This window comes from Lontra canadensis, unplaced genomic scaffold, assembly GCF_010015895.1.
Source record: "Lontra canadensis isolate GAN:19392208 unplaced genomic scaffold, GSC_riverotter_1.0 scaffold154, whole genome shotgun sequence".
Taxonomy (NCBI): Eukaryota; Metazoa; Chordata; class Mammalia; order Carnivora; family Mustelidae; genus Lontra; species Lontra canadensis.
This window is the reverse complement of record NW_022631148.1, coordinates 633,731-652,167: the sequence shown is the minus strand read 5'-3', so window position 1 is coordinate 652,167 and position 18,437 is coordinate 633,731. Positions and strand designations below refer to the sequence as shown.

Here is an 18,437-nt window from a genome sequence, read left to right as displayed (position 1 = left end):
GTGGGGGGGTGGGGGTGGGGGTGAGAGAAATGGGTGTTAGAATCAGCTTCCACTCTCCACTTCTTTCTCCTTGGATTTTAGGCTAATGTGACCTAGGTCATCAAGGTCGACGGTCTTTCCTAGCAGTAGGATCCAGTAAAACTGACCTGACTCGACTGCCGCCTTCAGTCAGCAAGAAGAACTACAAACAGAGAAAATGCCTCGGCATTAGTTACCATGGTGATGCTGATTCAACCACATTTCACCTGTGTAAAAATTTCAGGCAGAACAGTATAAAGAAGTACCAGCTAAAGGAGTTAACACTTCACTTGTTGTTGCTGCTGTTGCAAAGTTCACGTTAGCTTTGGTCAAAGATGATGATTTGAAGGGAAAACCTTTGCAATATTGAAAACAAGCAAGGATGAAATGCCCACCTAGCCATCGGAGAAATCTCCTAATCTCCACTTTGCACGATACCATATTGCTTTTCCCTCGGCTGACATGGAGCATTTGGGTCTTCTGGACTCTATTTACTTGCAAGAGGAACGTGGTTTAATGAGACTGCGGAAGACCCAAAGCTGGGGAATGTTGGCATACCAGCTTGGAGGGAAAACTGATAAGAAGACGCTAAGGAAGCTGTGGGCTTGGACAGAAATAACAAGACAAGATTCAACCAAAAAAAAAAAAAAACCACCCAGAATTAATTCATATTATTAATACACTCTGGAGAGAGCACGGGCCATGAAGCGAAGACAAGAGAGGAGTTTAAAACTTTCTGCAGTAAGGGGCAAGTTAAATGCTGCTGTAAGGCCCTACAGACGCAAGCCCGGAGGAGGCTCCAGTCTCTGGGAAAGTGCAAGTGCAAGGAAAGACTTACTTCCTTACCCCCTTCCTTCCTTGCCAGGATCAGAAAGTCAAAGAAGGGGAAGAGGCTAACAACGCCGATTTACAAAGACAGCGAGGAGGAACTATGTCTGGGTCAATTCTGGACGTCTGAGCTGGGGCGAGAGGACCCAGACAACCACCTCAGGAAATGAGTAAATGAAAAGGGGAGGTCGTGGAATTATTTAGCCCTAGAACAACGCTGCCTAGACCGGAGTGGGGGTGGTGCAAGACGAAAATCTCAGAAAAGGAATTTTGACAGTGAGAATGCTAGTTAAGATACAGCCCTCCAGGCCCCCTGATGTCCCTTGTTTGATGTTAATAAAGACCTAGGAGGATTATGCATTAGCAAGCCTTGCTTATTCTGAGACATCAATAAAGTCTTGTCTTGGGGCTGGTAGGGGGGCCGGGGTCACGTCCAGGCGACTTGGGTCAGCCCGGGTGCTCCTCTCTGGCACAGAGTAGAGTGAGAGGGATCGAGAGTTGCCGCTGGGATAATGTTTAAATTCAGGGACATTTGAGCAGTAGTAGTGGGGACACGGAGGGGGGCTCTCTCGAGGACGAGGAATGTGGGGGCGGCCTGAAGAGGAGCCCGGCCAGCGCAGGAGGCGCTGGCGGGTGGGGGCCGGGGACGGGGGGCGGGGGCCGAGGGCGGGAAGGGGCCGGACCGGCGCTGGGGGCGGGACCAGGGGCGGTGGCGGTGGCGGGGGCTGCGGCGCGGGGGGCGGGGCGGCCTGGCCCGGGACACCCCCTCCCGGTCCCCTGGCGGGGCGGCTTCGGCTCCGGCAGCACTGGAGGCAGCAGCGGCCGGAGGGCGACTTGCGGGGCGAGCCCGCCCGCCGCGGACCCGGACGCTTCCCCCTCCGGGACCCTGTGCCGACTCCCTCCGCCGCGCTGTCCCGCGGAAGCCCGCGGGACCCCCGGCCGACAGGGAGCGCCGGCGGCGGCCGCGGCACCATGAGGCGGCCGTGGGGCGCGCTGCTGCTTGGCGCCCTGCTCTGCGCACACGGTAAGCGGCGCCGCGGTGCCCGCGCCTCCTGGCCCGCCGGGAAAGTTTGTCCGTGGGTCCGGCCGCTGCAGGACTCACCTCCCGCAAACCCGGCGGCGCGGGCTGGGGCCTGAGACCCCGCGCCCTCTCTCCAAGCAGCAGCCCTGAGCGTGCGTGCGGGGGAGAGGAGCAGGAGCTCCCCCAGCTCTTCCAGCCCGAGAGCGGCGGCCGTGGAGCCGCTCCGCGGCTGGGATCTGGGCCGGGCTCCGGGAAGATCCGAGGCTCCCGCTCGCCTTCCCTCGCTGCTCTTTGAAGAACTAGGGGCTGCTTCCCTTTCAGGTTAAGACAGGGTCTCTGCGTCCTCGGTGCGAATGAATGTGTGCGAAGAAAGGGAGGCGGGCCAAGGATGGCCGCTAAACCATAAATTGTAAAAAGCCCTCTTTGCAGGGACCGGGGGTCTCGGGCGGATTTCGGAGCTGGGCTCCAGTACAATCGGAATACTTGGGTTCTGGGGATTCCTCTACTCGGGGAACAGTTAGTTCCTCGGTCTCCAGACCTTGCTCCCACCGAGGGTCTTTGGGTACTGCTTGCTCGCAGCATCTCCTCTTAGTGGTGTTTTGGGTTCCCTCTCCTGGCTGCGACCAATCAGCTTCCTGCCCTGGATCCTTCCCGGCGGGGGGAACCGGGTAGGAAAAGGGGCAGAGGAGGGACACAGGGGAAGAAACTGCTGGAAGGCTCCGGCAGAGCCGTCCTGGCCGGAGTAGTGGGGCGGGGGGCGGTTATCGCCGAACATCAGAAGGCAGGCTTCGGGTCCGCGCGGTGACCCTCGGGGGAGCTGGACGGATGGCAGCAGAACTGCTGCTTCATCTGCTCCTTATTAATAACTTGTTTAGTGCCCGGACGCAACTGCTGTGTGTGATTTGGGCTCCAGTGGAATCTAGTTCTCCGCAGCTGCCTAGCACCGAGGGTGTACCCCGTGATTTAGCAGCTCCCTCCAGTTTGTGCCCAAAGATCAAAGAACTTTTATCTTTGAACCCCAACCCTATTCAGCTGGGGGAGATGCGAACCTTCTCATTTTCGCAGCCCCGATGAGGGGGTGGGGTTCGGAATGGAGGGGTCTCTCTAGACCCTGGCCCGGCTTGCACCGGGTCTTTCTTTAGCGTGCTCCCGGAGCTCGTGTGGAAGCTGTGCCGATTTCGGAACTTGCCTGGCAGGGCGTGGAGATGCCTGGGCACTCGTTTTAAAGATTGGTTTACCTCCCAAATCCAAAACAGAGTTCTCGTGTCTGTTATTTAAACTACCCGTGGGTTTTAAACAACTTTTTCCATGCCCTCTCTAACGCCGACTGAGTTCTTCCTCTCGGAGTAGTAGCCGGGCCGAGCCACGTTCCTCCTCGCACTGTGCTCTCCCCCGCCCGGGCTCTCTCCTAGAAGGTTATTTGTAGCCTCTTTGGCGTGTCGGGACAGCGGCCCTACTGGGGTAGGAATGTAGCTGCTCTTCCCACCACATGGGCCCCTTAAAGGGACAGCTATGCTTTTGGGGGGGGTTTCCCCTTTCGGGCTGCAAGAGAAGGGGATGGAACTTTCCTCTCGGCCCCCTGGAGGAAGTTTTGAAAAAGATCAAGGGAAATGGCACGGCACTGGGAAAAAAGAAAAAAAGGGAAGGAAAAAAAAAAAAAGGCTAAAACGGATACCAACAAACCCAGAGAGGAGATTGTCGCCTTCTGCCCTAGGGAAAGGGGAGCTGGAAGGTTCTGGGCTGAGACTGTCCCAGAGAATTTTATTGCTCCAGAGCTGTCAAAAGTGCATACACTACATCTGCCCTGAGAATGGAGGTAGAAAATTGCGTATATTTAATGCTTCACAGAGAAAGGATGGGAGGGTTCTTGATAACTCTTTTGGGTTCTTTTTAAAGATAAAAATTAATTATTATTACTATTTATCCAAGGACAAGGACAAAAACTTTCATAGAAACTTCTGAGCACGGGAGACTTCCTGTGCACATGTGTAAGGACACTTAGTGGCAGGAAGATCTAAACTTTGCCTAACTTGATACTGAACCATCCTTGGAGGTCTGGGGGAGGTAGAGGGTGGGGGGAGAGGACAGATTCATGGTTTACCAATGAGACTGAGCAGTTGCTCAACCAGAAATATCACCAAGAAGCTTCCTAATACTATGTTCCAGGGGCTCATGAAGAAGACAGTGTTTTATAGTATGGATGCAATACACTAAGGTTTGGGTGCTTGGGTGGCTCAGTGGGTTAAAGCCTCTGCCTTCGGCTCAGGTCATGATCCTAGAGTCCTGGGATGGAGCCCTACAACGGGCTCTCTGCTCAGCAGGGAGCCTGCTTCCCCCTCCCTCTGTCTCTGCCTGCCTCTCTGCCTACTTGTGATCTCTGTCAAATAAATAAATAAATAATATTTTAAAATAAAATACACTAAGGTTTAAGGTGCTTACTTGGATGCTGCTAGTCCTATGGGCTTTTCCTAGAGCCTGTGTGTTTGGCCTGAACCTACATAACCCTCCAACCTTAAAAGTTTTGTTAAGAAACTTGATTGCTGGTGATAGCCCTGGCTGTCTTTCTCCTGAGGGTTGAGGTGAGGCCTCAGGCAGTGTACCACGGTTGGAAGAGTAGAAACCATGTTTGTCTTGGAGATCTCTTCCAGGTAAGCAAAAAGCTGAAAATTCTGCTCAGGTGCTTAGGTAGATAGAAGGCTATTTCTGAGGTGAGTGCAAAAACGTAGAGCTGAGAATGGTCTCCTTTCCATCTGATTGTTGTCATGGTGCTTGGATGACCTTGTCCCTGATCTTGTTGGACTTGTGAAAGATGCTTGGCTTGTCACTGATTTTGGATTTCCTCTTCTGTCCCCTGTTGAATATCAGATAACATCTTTGGGACTGGAACAGGGTATTAAGAATGACAGGTGCAAGGGAACCAGTCTGGCTATGTCTGATACAGAACATGTTGGGTATGTCCATCTTCTGGACCAGCAAAGAACACAGAAGGTCACAGAGGACAGAGTATTTTATAGGTCTTTGCTCACTCTTTCTACTGATTGGCTGCTACTCTTGATCCCTAAGAAGAGGAAAAATAGGAAGGATTGGCTATGTTGCTTCTCCTTTGAAGAGAAGATCAATACTACGCACTTCCTGGATAGGGAATTTCAGGGACCACTTTAGGAATATTTGTCTTTTTTTAATGATCGGGCACATCTCATAATTATGAGACAGTCCCATGCCCTTGGTTGAGTAAGTCTGTTAGAGCGTGTTCCCGCCACAATCTCTACATTCCTTGGTGAAGCCCAGCCACAAGTTTTGCCCACAGTTGCCTAGGCATGGGGCATCTGGACCCCAGACAGTGTCTGAATTAGCATCTCATCTTCAGCCAGAGAAGTCCTTCTCCCCTTCTCAGCATGGTGGGATTCCGTGTCCCAGGAAAGACTTCCCACTGACTGGTTGGCTGGCAGAGCCTGGGTTTGGCCCTATAAATAGCTCCAAAGAATGCCTGTGCTTATCACTCTCCATCTAGCTTAGAGCTGACAGGCTCAGGTTCCTTCTCCCAGATACACTCAGGAGCATTCCCTAAATTGGGCTCTGCACCCATTCATTTGTTCATTCATTCAGCAAACACACATTTGCCAAGCACTAATGTTAATCACCGCGTGCATAGCTCGGTGATTAAGCAGCAGAGGCATCCCTGGGTTTGAATCTTGACTTTGGTACTTCTTGGTGACTTTACGCAAAACACTCTCCCTGAACTTCAGAGTTCTTATACGTAAATGAGGGGAGAGCTGGGGTAGTAATAAATTATCACAGGAGACTACTGTAAAAATTAAATGAGATAATACCACTCAACACAGCCTACTCTGTTACTGCAGGCTTGGATAAATGTTAGCTGGTTTTTAGCATATTTGCATAAGTAGATTAGAGATGGTTCTTATCTTTGGACTATGGGAGCTAGGTAAACAGATCATTATACTGTAGTGTCGTGTGCTAAAATGGAAGGTCAGCCCTTCATTTCACCTGGTTTTTTGCTTTTCTCTTTTAAAGATCTTGCCCCTTCCTCCCACCCCACCTTGAAAACCTCATGAAACCTAAGCATAGTTCCCCTCCTGTGCATACTTCCAGAAATGAGATCTGTGAAGCTCTCTCTACCATGGTCTAGGGAGCCCACGCCACCTTAGTTTTCCGGGAGAGGTCCTAGGAGATGGGGTTTTCCTCTGGGAGCTTCCTTGTTAAAACTCTGGGATCAGGGATGAGGCCAGGCATCTCTCAGATTGCTGTGACCTGGGGTGAGAGGTGCTGGCTGAGGTCTCTTGGAGCTGGAACAGTTTAGAATTCCAAGCTCTTCCTCCCACTGGCCTGGGAAAGGAGTCAGGCCCCAGAGCTCGTAAGGTAGTAATTGCCCCAATTTGGGGGCTGGGCCATTGCAGCACCGCCTTCCTTCATGACTACCATCTTCAATCAGGAATCCTGTCAGTGTGCAGGGATAATTGATGTGGGTCTCAAGCCCATGACTCGCCCCCACCCCCAACCCCCAGCTCCTCCACCCCAGAGTTTGACCCCTGTTGTCTCTTTGTTTCTTCCTTTTAAGTCGGTGCCAGTGATGTGATGTTTTTGGGGGCTGTGGAAAGTTGACCGTAACCAAGAGCAGCCGGTAAGAAGAGCTGATTCACTTGCCTTCCTGGCGGTCTGTTGACTCCATTTTCTGTTCTGCATTTTTGATTTAGCAAGAAGCAAACATCTTAGGTGCCCTTGGGCACCTCTTTACGCCCTTCCGAGCAAACTTCATTCTTCCGCTGCACTTAGGCATTCCTATAGCAGAGTGGATTGAGGGTAAGCGTCCCTAACACTCCTTCCCCTGCTCATTCGGGTCTGAGTGAGGCAGGGCAGGGCTCTGCCTGAGAGCCAACTGGGGAAAGCCTCGCTGGGACTTGCTGCAAGCCCTGACTTGGCCTACAGGAGCTCCCCCCCTCACCTCTGCGCAGAGCCAAGGATTGGAGCAAAGCCGGAAACAAAAGACTGGGAGCAAACCTCCCATCTGGCTGGAAGGCAGCGACACAAAGGTGCTGCTGCATAATTTATCACCAGAGGTTTTCTGGAGCAGGGGGAGGCTCTGGGCTCAAGGCAGAGCTTTTTGGGGGGAGAGGAACCCTCCTCGTGTCTGGGTGTAGGCTCAGGCAAGTACTGAGTAGGATACGGGGGAAGACACCTGATCAGCGCGTGAAGTAAAGCTTGGAGACCATAATTGCCCCTCCTAGCCCAGCAGCTGCATTTCAGGCCAGGCCTACAAGGCAGGGTGTGGGGGGGGGGAGGCCCTCTGAATGTTCCTTTGCTTGGCCCCAGCCTTGGGAGCCTGCCTACCACCCCCTTTTGGGCATGAATGAGGACAAGAGATAGTTTCTCTGTTGCGTCGACTACACCCTTCTGGTGACCAAAAACAGATGCGAGGTTATAATATCCATGAGCCTAGCAAATAGGAAAGGGGGTTCTGTCCTCCTCTTTCTACCCTCGTACTCCTCAGGCAGTTTAGACAAGAAGTTTCAGCTACAGGTTCAGAGAGGGGGTAAAAGCAAATGGTTCTAAAATGCATCTCCCCGAAATGAGAATCTCTGCTCTTCTGGGAAGAATCAGGGGTAACCATTTTTTGCCTTGCAAACTGGGATATGTGGGCTAAATAATACAGAGGGACTCCTGGAGCAGTTAATAGTTTAAAATCTTAGGGCGCCTGGGTGGCTCAGTCCTTAAGCATCTACCTTTGGCTCAGGTCATGATCCCAGGGTTCTGGGATTGAGCCCCACATCGGGCTTCCTGCTCAGCAGAGAGCCTGCTTCTCCCTCTCCCACTCCCCCTGCTTGTGTTCCCTCTCTCGCTGTCTCTCTCCCCTCTTTCTGTGAAATAAATAAATAAAATTTTTTTTTTTATTTATTTGACAGACAGAGATCACAAGTAGGCAGAGAGGCAGGCAGAGAGAGAGAGAGAGGGAGAAGCAGGCTCCCCGTTGAGCAGAGAGCCCGATGCGGGGTTCGATCCCAGGACCCTGGGATCATGACCTGAGCCGAAGGCAGAGGCTTTAACCCTCTGAGCCACCCAGGCGCCCCAATAAATAAATTCTTTAAAAAATAAAATAAAATCTTTTGCTGTCTCCCCATCACTGTGACATTTATGGTGCGTTACCACATTTCCCCCTCACAGTGTTCTGATGAGGTACATAATGTTAGGTTCCTGTCTTACAGATAGGAAACTAAGGCACAGACACAGCTTGTGAGTAACTGGCCCAGGATTTGAACCCAGAGCCAAAGTTGTTAAGCCTTTAACCCATACAACCCGTTAGTATGGAATATTTTATATCCAAGCTATAACAAAAGAACTAGGTTGGAACTATCTATATTCTCTCTTAGATTGGCTTCCCCTCTCTGTTTTCAGTCTTCATCTTCTCATGGATTCTCAATGCATAAAGAATAACTTCTCCATGCTTTTGACTGAGGGAGGCTTTATTTATTTACTTAAAAGAGGTGGCAGAAGGAGAAGGAGAGACAGAAGCTTAAGCAGGATCCACGCCCGGCGTGGAGCCTGACACCCGGCTCTATGTCACAACCCTGAGATCATGACCTAAGCTGAAATCGAGAGTCAGATGCCTCATCAACTGAGCCGCCCAGGCGCCCCAAAGGAGGCTTTAAAAAGCTCCCAGGGAGAGAGATGAGGTTTGTTGCTCTCGTGAAGCCATGTATTACTGTGTGGACCTTGTGTTTTGAGAGGTAGGAGGAGAGGAAAGCAGTATTTTGGGAGCAGCCCCTCACAGAGCACGGCCACATCCAAGCCATGTTGGATTTGTGAAATCTGTTGGCTGAGCTGCTGGACAGGGTAAGTAGACTTTTGAGGACTTGGATGGAGACAGCCCAGTATCATAACTATGTTACTGGGTTGAGAGAGAGGACATATCTAGGTAAAGATGAAGGGATCAATAACTGTGTTATTAATCCTTACTGTGTACTTCATATGTATTATTTCATTTAACATCCCAGCAAGCCTGTGAAGGAGGTCCTGTTATTGCCCCCATTTGACAATAAAGGAAGCTAATCCAGTTCTGAATTGTTCTGTGATTTAGGTTCTGAGTGCTCTTTTCTATACTTGCCTCCTAGGAAGTGACTGATGATAAAGCAAAGATAAAAGATACTTATGAGCCTTGAGCTCCTCCGGAGAAAGGCATTGAGGAGGACTCTCGCCACAGTCCCCTTGTCCCCCTCTTCCTGTGGTCATTCATGCCACCAGCTTAACCCCTTGAGGGGGGCACTGCAGCTTGGCCCGCAGTAGGATTTTTAGACACCTCGAGTCCTGAAATAGCGGGGCTTAATCATGGGGTGGCTGGATAAGACCGCTCTCGGTGAGTCAAATTCTATCATAGTAATAACAAGAACTGTCATTTACTGAGAGCCTAATATGTGCCAAGCGTTATGCTAAGTGCTGTTTATGAATTAACTAATTTAATTCTAATAATATCCATGTGAGGTAGGGTATACGCTAATCCGGATTTTCCTGATGAGCAACTAAGGTATAAAGAGATTTAAATAACATGCCCAGGGGCAGATAGCCAGGAACTAGCTTAGTTTTGTTCCCATGCTCTTAACATGAGGCTCCCCTGCTTGGAGGGCCCAGGATTTGAACCCAAATAGGGCCTCCCCTACTTGGGAGGCTGACCATTACGAACTTCTGTACCATGGTGAAGAGTAGCAAGAGAGGGACCAGTAATCATGTGTCTGAAGATGCCCCTTACTGAGGCATCCCACTGAGAAAAGACTTCACCCAGTCTTCTCACACCAGGTGAGTCTGGCCTCTAGGGACTTAGGGACAGAAATAAGTAGAGGGGCGCCTGGGTGGCTCAGTGGGTTAAAGCCTCTGCCTTCGGCTCAGGTCGTGATCCCAGGGTCCTGGGATCGAGCCCCACATCGGGCTCTCTGCTCGACAGGGAGCCTGCTTCCTCTCCTCTCTCTCTCTCTGCCTGCCTCTCTGCCTAACTTGTGATCTGTCAAATAAATAAATAAATCTTAAAAAAAAAAAAAAGTAGACTCATAACAGGTCCGTATCACAGCCTGCCAATCCAGCGGGCAAAAGGAGCTCTTCCAGGAGAAGAGAGTGATTTTGAACTGGGTAGGACAAGGACACCACCTGAAAAAGAAGATTCCTGTTTTCTTCAGTACAGATTAGGTAGGAAATAACTACTTTTATTTCTGATATTCCGGGCTCCTCTTTTCCTTTGGCTCGCACGAGACTCTAGCTGAAGATCTCCTTCATTCCTTCATTTTACAAACTTGTATTGATTGATTACTACATACCAAGCATTGAGCCATGCACTGTGACTACAAGGAGAAAACTGTCATACAGTTCCAACCGCCCAGGAGGCTTGTGGTCTGGGAACACTGATCCCACAGCGGGCTAAACGCTACCAAAAGAGGAGGCACAGGGGGCCTTTGGAGAACAGACCAGGGGCTTTCAGTTTATCTGGGGCCGCATGGGTCCAGGTGGGGCAGCATCAGGAAAGGGTGCACTTCCTGGCCTCCTACTGCCCACCATTTACCTTTTTCGGTGTTGGTTCTGATGTTTTCTAAGCAAGCTCTGTCCTTTGAAACAGGGGCTGCTTACAGGTGTCCAGGGTTCTCCTAATTCCATATATCTTGTGGATGAGGTGAAATTCATTTCCAAGTGGCTCCTTGCTGCCCCTCCTTTTAGTTATGTCAGTTTTGTCTCGCTCCAGGGGCATCCCTTTCAGTGAGACACACTGACAGTGTAGGCTGCCCAAGGAGCTGAAATCAGGGGATTGGTCCCTTGATTGGCCTGAAGGTAGTTTATTTCATTTCACATCATTTACCTTCATTAAATGAGGTTAATATCCTCACCACTGCCACCAGTGGGCAGGAGGAGAGAGGAGAACTTTGGTGTGTTACAAAAATCGTTATCTGATGATAAGTGAGTGATGGTTCCACCCTTTCTGCTGTCATCCCTTTCCTGCTGGTAGCTGCCCTATCCCGGCCCTCAGAGGATGCTCCTTAAGCCTTCTTGTTCCTGGTTCAACTTGAAAACGCTGCTCAGTAGCTGTGTACAGTCACTGTCCACCGTGAGCCTCTAAATGACAGGTGTGGCGCCCCCTGCAGCTGAGTGTTCTATGGGATGACGGAGGGCAGTGCCTCTCTATCCTCCAGGATGCATCAGTGGCCTCTGGGAAGCTTGTTGCAAGTCCAGATCCTGAGGTCACATTAAGAGAATACTGGTCTAGGGGTCGGAATGGGGCTGCCATTCTGGCTCTGCTACTTACCCCATGACCTTGGCCGAAGCAGATGACCTTACTTATTAAGTGGGGACTGCAGTCACTACTTAAGGTTATTTTAATGATTAAAGGTGAATGCAAGTAGGCATGCACATGTGCCTTGCAAACTCTGAAGAGTAACTGCAAAATAGTATTATTTGTTGTGAGAAACCCTGTTCATTTCTGGACCAACACAACATGGAGGCCCTGGTTCAAAGCACTGGGGCTCCAGACTGTCCCTGCTTCACTATTTTTAGGGCAAGAGACGTTGGTCTTCAGTCTGCGCAGTGACCAGAAGGAGAGGTGACTGCTTGAGATCCACAAACTCACTGTGTATTTGCTAATCGAGAATGCGTAAAGGAGAGGGATCCCGAAGTCTCAGTGTCGGAAACTCCCCTTTTTGACCTCTGCCTTTTGGAAAGTCTCGTTCGTCATAGCGATACTACTTATTGGGAGGCAGTGAAATGAAGTGATTAAGAACAGAGACTCTGGGATTAATCTGCCTGGGTGTGAATGCTGGCTTCAGTCCTCCGTTAGTACCTGTGTGACCTCGCTGCAGACTTCACCTCTCTGCGTCTCAGCGTGTTTAAGTGTAAAGTGGTGACAATAATAGCAGTGTCACCTCCCAGGGGTGTCGAGAGCATTCAGTGATGGAACATAAGAAAAGCACTTAGAAAAGTATTTGAGGGTTGTCCAGAGAGCTGGCTTTTTGGAGAGTAATGTGTCTGTGGAGAGCCCAAGCCCAGGGTTTGCCTGATGGTGGCTGCCTGACCTCCACAGACCAACATTCCCATGCTGCTCTGCCGGGCAGGAAGTCGGGGCTCTTCCGTGCCGGCAGCTAACTGGATGCCCACCTGATGGAACGCTCTGTGCTTTGCTCCTGAAGTCTGAGGGGGATATCAGGACTTCTTTTATCATGCAGCCAAAGGCGGGGGTGGGGCCCTAAAAAAAAAATCCACCGGGAACTGAAGGCTCCTCTACCTTCGGTATCTTTTGTAACTTGCACAGGGCACCGGCACCACAATCCTGCTGTTCTTGCTCTCCTAATCCTATTGCTTTGGGAAAAATTCAGCCCCTGCATCCGCAACAGCCCACGCCCCCAGCCTGCATTTACTGAGCATCTCCGGTGTGTGCCAGGGCCTGAGGTCAGCTTCATCCGTGTTTACCTTCTGGTCCAATCTGTGTGGCTTTTCACAAACGAGGAAGCAGAGGCTCAGGGAGCGACTTGTGCAAGGTCACACAGCTGGTCAGGGTAGCCCAGTCTGTCTGCTCCAGTCCCGGGGGACCTCTCCTGCTTTCCTCCCCTGCTCCCCTCACCCTGCTTCTTCCTCTCTGGTGTTGTCATCCCTTCACCGATGTGGACGTGAATTCCACGTTGGTGTCACCCCCGCTCCCTGCTGTGTTCTCAACCTCTCTCGACATTTGGGACTGGACAATTTCTTTGTCGTGGGGCCTGCCCTGTGCACTGTAGGCTGTCCGGCGGCATCCCTGGCTTCTACCCGTCAGATGTACCGCCAGTCACGACAACCCAAAATGTTGTCACACATTGCCAAATGTCCCCCTGGGGGAAAAACCATCCCTGGCTGAGAACCACTGAGTCAGACTTATCTTCCCACTTCACCGTTCCTCCCAGTCAGGGGCATCTGCATGCTGGGAAGCCCACCGAATGGGAGTCCTTTGGAATATTTAGTCTTTGCTGTTCCAGACAGCCAGAGTTCCTTAAAGGAGTGCCCATAGCTGTGATGAGCTGTTCTCAAAAGTTGTTCCTGGTCTGAGTGAAAAAAGCCCCTTCCCTTCTCAGTGCTCTCAGAATGGGGCTGGGTCTCCAGTGCTTCCCTGGGGAAGAATCCTCCGTCTTACCCTTGCATAGAGACCTGGACAGACAGGAGCCCTGGGCTAGGAGTAAAGCCTTCCTCTGAAGTGTAGAGATGCTGCACCTCTCAAAACGATTCCTTTGGCTTCCACAGGAAATCCAACATCTTTTTTAGGACAGCTGATTGCCTTAGCTTGTGGAGGGGGAAGGCAAGGTCTCGGTTGAGGATATGGTGAAATCTGTGGTCCTTTACTCCAGAAATGTACATTTCACCTATAGTTTCAATGGTTCACTGATCCCAAATGCTGGCCATCTATCCATCCATCCGTCCATCCATCTGTCCATCTGCATTGTAGGATAGGAATCCATGCCTTATGCTCACACTTACCTTTGGGGGTTCAATTGGAGAGGGACGGCTTCAGGGCTCTCTCCTTGCTTTTGGAGAGGATAGCAGTACACCCTTTCATTCTGGGCCCTAATTCCTTCTCTTTTCCACCCCAGCCTGAGGGCAGGGCCCCGCTAAGGGGAGGAAGGGGAGAAGAAAACAAGGGAGAGAGATGAGCAATGAGCGGTGGCCCCCTTCTTTCCCAGCTGCAGCAGCCCAGCGGGTTAGATGAATGCAGGGAGGGGGGGAGAGTGACCCTGGCAGAACCCTTTGTTCCAGCTGAGGCTGGAGCAGGGGCACTGAGCCATTCACACGCCATCCCAGGGCATCCTGCTGGGCACGCTGGGGAGGGGGCACAGCAGCCGGTCATGGGACTTGGCCAGGCAGATAGCTCCATGTTCAATAGGGAAGCCCAGCTGCGGGCTGCTGAGGCTGGGGGAGGGGCAGCTTTTGCCATCCTTCCTCCGGGCTGTGGCCTGTCCTAGAGACTGGTCTCAGTCACTCTTCCGAGGCAGGCTGGTCCCCCCGCCCTGGGGCTCTGCTTCTCCTGGTCACCCTCCCCAAAGGTGAGTTCTGACCTCTGATCAGGACACTCGCAACACCTGTGCTGCTTCCTGCTCCCCTGTGTGGACTCCTTATTCCAAAAGGGGCCCCGGCATTTTAATTCCACTACTGGAATTCCTCCCTGGCCAACAACCAAGGGTCTGGTCCTGGCCTGAGACAGAACCATCCATATTTCCACCTAGCTTTGGAGGACAGGGTACTGAGTTTCTCTCTGCATCACCCTTTCTGCCCCCTTGCCCCTTTTCCCTAAGAGCACCATCTCTCTGAGTGATATCATTTATCTCTGGTCTCTTGGGGGTACTGGGCAAAAAGCCTGGTCCTAGAAGGGGTACCTGGACTGCTTATGAATCCAGAGCCACAGATTATCTTCTGGACCATTTGTGCCTTGGAGGAAGGTGGAATGCATGACGGTGTGATCTGTATCACTGTGGCTCCCTGGGTGACAGTGGCCCCAGACTAGGCTTGTCAGCTTTGCTCTCTAGAATGGGCTTTGTTTGGGCGGGAGCAGAGCCCTCACAGGTTCCTTTCCCCTCTGCCCAGGCCTCGCCAGCAGCCCCGAGTGTGCTTGTGGTCGTAGCCACTTCACGTGTGCGGTGAGTGCCCTTGGCGAGTGTACCTGCATCCCTGCGCAGTGGCAGTGTGACGGGGACAACGACTGCGGGGACCACAGCGATGAGGATGGCTGTAGTAAGCACCTCCCTCCCCCACCAGGCACCTCCAGCCTCCCTACACGCCCCCCCACCCTGGGCAGTGGCAGGAAGCCATAGAAGAAGGACCCAGGGTGAGGGTCTGAGGAAGTGTTCTGTGCACTGCCCGTGTCAGACTCAGCACGTTGGACTCCTGTGGAGGTGACAGATATTGACAGAAGGGTGGTTTCTTCACTGCATATATGGCTCCAATCCTCCTGTCTATTCCTATATTTCCATGCAGATATGACCAATAAACTGTGACAAGTGTGGAAGAAAACACCCTTGAAAACCGTAGGCAGTCTCTTTAAATAGATCTCCCTGTATTCGTGTGAATATGTATATTTGTACTGCGTATTTGTGCATTTTTAATGTGCATACTGCATGCGGATGCAGATCATTTCTGTTTCTCATGCTGGTATTCTGTATAATAAGAACTTTGCAGAAAATCTTACAGTCTCTTTAAACCTTCCTTTCCACCAGCGCGGTAACGTATGCGCAACAGGCTCGGGCATCGTGCCCCGGCTCCCTGGACCTCTCACTGCTGAGCCAGTTGTCTGGGTGCCACTGCAGCACCTATGTCTGCGGGTGGTTAATTAGTCTAATAGGATGGAAGCTGCAGCCTGGACCTTGTTAACCCCCACCGGTTCGGCTAATTGTGGTGATAAGTGGCTCACTGTCCCGTGCGTTATCTCAAAAGATCAACGGGAGCCAAGTGTAATTACCCCCACTGTTACAGTCAGAGAACCTATGGCTTAGACAGGGTACCTGACTCACCCTGTGGGATGAGTACTGAGTTCTAGAACTGGAAGTTGAGCCCAGGTGTGTTAATCTTCATTTAACAGGAGGAAAAGGAAAACAAAAACAAAACACCTCTTTTTCTTGCTCATGTTTCTCTTACTGCTTTCCTAGTGGTTTGGGGTTCCTTGGGCCGCCCTGCCCTGGGAACCCTTCGTGGCCATTCCCTGCAAATATTGTGGCTTCTTAGTTGTGGTTTCTTCTTAGCTTCTCTATCAGCTGGGGGCAGGCATGGGAGTCTGTGAGGAAGGACTGTAGGTCACGTCAGGAGACGCAGGGGAGGGGTGTTGGCACAGGGTCTCCAGCCAGGTGAGGCTGTCTCGTTAAATATCCCAGACTCATTCTCTGTTGCCCTCTTTTCCCGGGACTCAGTGCTGCCCACCTGCTCTCCTCTTGACTTTCACTGTGACAATGGCAAGTGCATCCGCCGCTCCTGGGTGTGTGATGGGGACAACGACTGCGAGGACGACTCGGACGAGCAGGACTGTCGTGAGTGCCGGTGGCGCTAGGCGGGCTCCATCAGGCTCTGCTGGGAAGGGATTCTCAATTGGAAAATGATGCCCCAGGTCCACATCAGCTCTAGGGTCTTCAGCTCTTTGTCCCTCCTTTTACCTTCCCTCTTGGTTAGATGAGCCCAAGAGAGGCCCCCCTGCTTCAGTGTTGGGAGTGTTGGGAGTAGCCCGCCGGCCCTGTTCTTGGGGCTTCCTGTTGGGCTTGCAGCAGCCTGACAGCTCTGTGCCCACAGCCCCCCGGGAGTGTGAGGAAGATGAGTTCCCCTGCCAGAATGGCTATTGCATCCGGAGCCTGTGGCACTGCGACGGGGACAATGACTGCGGTGACAACAGTGATGAGCAGTGTGGTGAGTGGAGCTCTGGGGGTGGGGGTGGGGAGGATGGCTGCAGTGGTCTGGCCTGGGGGAGAACAGGCAGCAACGGCTCCAGCCCGTCTGCACCGTGAACTGCCTGGGGTATCTGGAGCACCTGGAGGAAGGCTGAGGGGTAGAACCATGCAGACCCCAGGAACCACAGGACTGGAGCCCAAGGCCCAAGTCTCTCCAGGCCAGGGACAGAGCCGTGGGGACCCCCTGAGAACCCGGGAACAGGAGCCCAAGGCCCAGCCTCTCCAGGGCCACCGCTTCCCCCACCACAGTCTGCACCAAGTCTGTGATGTCTGGCAGGGACTGGGTCAGATCCGCAGGGACAATAGGGTGGGTGTTGGGGATGATCAAAGGAGGGCGGGCTATAGGGCTCCTGCAGGATTGCTGTCCCCTTGCGTCCCCCAGACATGCGCAAGTGCTCTGACAAGGAATTCCGCTGCAGTGACGGAAGCTGCATCGCCGAGCACTGGTATTGCGACGGTGACACCGACTGCAAAGACGGCTCTGACGAGGAGAGCTGTCGTGAGTGGCCCCAGAACCCAGGCTGGTGGGCTGGGCTGGACAGAGGGCGGCATCCCAGGGGGGCCAGGGCAGCAGGGTGCATGCGCAGCGGCCCGGGAGGGCGGGCTCTTCAGAAACAGCACCTTGGACGCTGAGCAAGGCTGGGAGCATCTTCCCTGGGTGCGGAGGGGAGGGCCCGCTTTGGTCCACCAGCACACGGGAGTCCATTATGGCCATCCCAGATGATACTCACTTTCCTTGCCTGAACGTCTTACCCCCTGGAGGAGTCAGGGCCTCTCTCCTGTGTCCAGGCCTGAGTGTACGCCCCTCCCTACCCCTGCCTGCCTTCCAGCCTCAGCAGTGCCAGCGCCCCCCTGCAACCTGGAGGAGTTCCAGTGTGCCTACGGCCGCTGCATCCTCGACATCTACCACTGTGACGGGGATGATGACTGTGGAGACTGGTCAGACGAGTCCGACTGCTGTGAGTGGTCTGGCCAGCAGTGCGGAGGAGGAGGGAGGGAGGCCAGGCCCAGAGGAACTCCTGGGGTGGTAAGGCACAGGTGCCAGCTGGGGCACGAGCTCCGGGGAGGAGTTTCTGGATTCCGGGCTCCCTGTTGGGCAGAGATGGAGGAGGCGGGTGCTGGGGCCGGGCTTTCTGGTCTGCCCTGGACACTGTGTCAGGGACTGGCTAGAGACAGGAGTCTGTCCTATTTCCCCAGCCTCCCACCAGCCCTGCCGCTCGGGAGAGTTCATGTGTGACAGTGGCCTGTGCATTAACGCGGGCTGGCGCTGCGATGGCGATGCAGACTGTGATGACCAATCAGATGAGCGCAACTGCAGTGAGTGGGGGCAGTGCCAAAGGGCAGGGCTGAAAGTAGGAAAAGGGCTCTTGGAGCCAAAAAGGCCACCATCAATAAAGACAGATGGGGCAGGACTGTCGTAGACGGTGGTGTAGGTTGTGCACAGCACAGAGGTGTTCTGTCCGAAGGGATGCCAGTCACACAGTGGATGTACACATTCTGTAATTACATAGATTTGTATATTTGTCCCTGTAGTTTTCTCATGAGTGGCAGGAAGGCGTCTTGATGAGAGGTTACCTGTTTTCTAATTTGCGCAAAGATGCCATTGGGAACAACCGTGAAGGAGGACAGTGGCGTGGATGCTGACATGGGCTGCAGTTGGGGAGGCGGTGGGGGGCCTTGGACCACAGAGGGGCAGAGCCTCAGGCCACAGCGGGGCCAGCCTCTCATGAGGCCTTTGCTTTGCCCAGCCACCTCCATGTGTACAGCTGAACAGTTCCGCTGCCGCTCAGGCCGCTGTGTCCGCCTGTCCTGGCGCTGTGATGGAGAGGACGACTGTGCAGACAACAGTGATGAAGAGAACTGTGAGAACACAGGTGGAGTCTCCCGGGGTTCGCCCAGGCCCCTTGGTCCATGGTTGAGCTGGCGGACAGGGGTGGACTGAGGGTGTCACCACTGCCATTCCAGTGGGCTACAGAGATGCTTACATCACATCTTGCCCACGGCCTGGATTTTTCTTGCCCTTCTCAGTTACCAGTGTCAAATCCAGGTGCATCTGTTGCCTGCCCAGCCGTATGGCCCGGGACACATCAGCCACCTCTCACATTCCGACTCATACACAGCCAGCCCGCCGGTTGCTCTGG

At 52.8% G+C, this 18,437-nt stretch overlaps 1 protein-coding gene across 1 annotated transcript in view; it reads left to right on the top strand.

Moving 5' to 3' along the window:
- The first annotated feature begins 1,631 nt into the window (after positions 1 to 1,631).
- LRP4 (LDL receptor related protein 4) overlaps positions 1,632 to 18,437 on the top strand; it is a 47,294-nt gene continuing 30,488 nt past the window's right edge. Inside the window, exons 1-8 of the mRNA XM_032844536.1 lie at positions 1,632 to 1,870; positions 14,453 to 14,599; positions 15,769 to 15,885; positions 16,142 to 16,255; positions 16,679 to 16,795; positions 17,127 to 17,255; positions 17,494 to 17,613; positions 18,045 to 18,170. Coding sequence (XP_032700427.1) covers positions 1,819 to 1,870; positions 14,453 to 14,599; positions 15,769 to 15,885; positions 16,142 to 16,255; positions 16,679 to 16,795; positions 17,127 to 17,255; positions 17,494 to 17,613; positions 18,045 to 18,170 — 922 coding nt within the window. The 5' untranslated portion in view covers positions 1,632 to 1,818. The remainder of the gene's footprint in view (positions 1,871 to 14,452; positions 14,600 to 15,768; positions 15,886 to 16,141; positions 16,256 to 16,678; positions 16,796 to 17,126; positions 17,256 to 17,493; positions 17,614 to 18,044; positions 18,171 to 18,437) is intronic.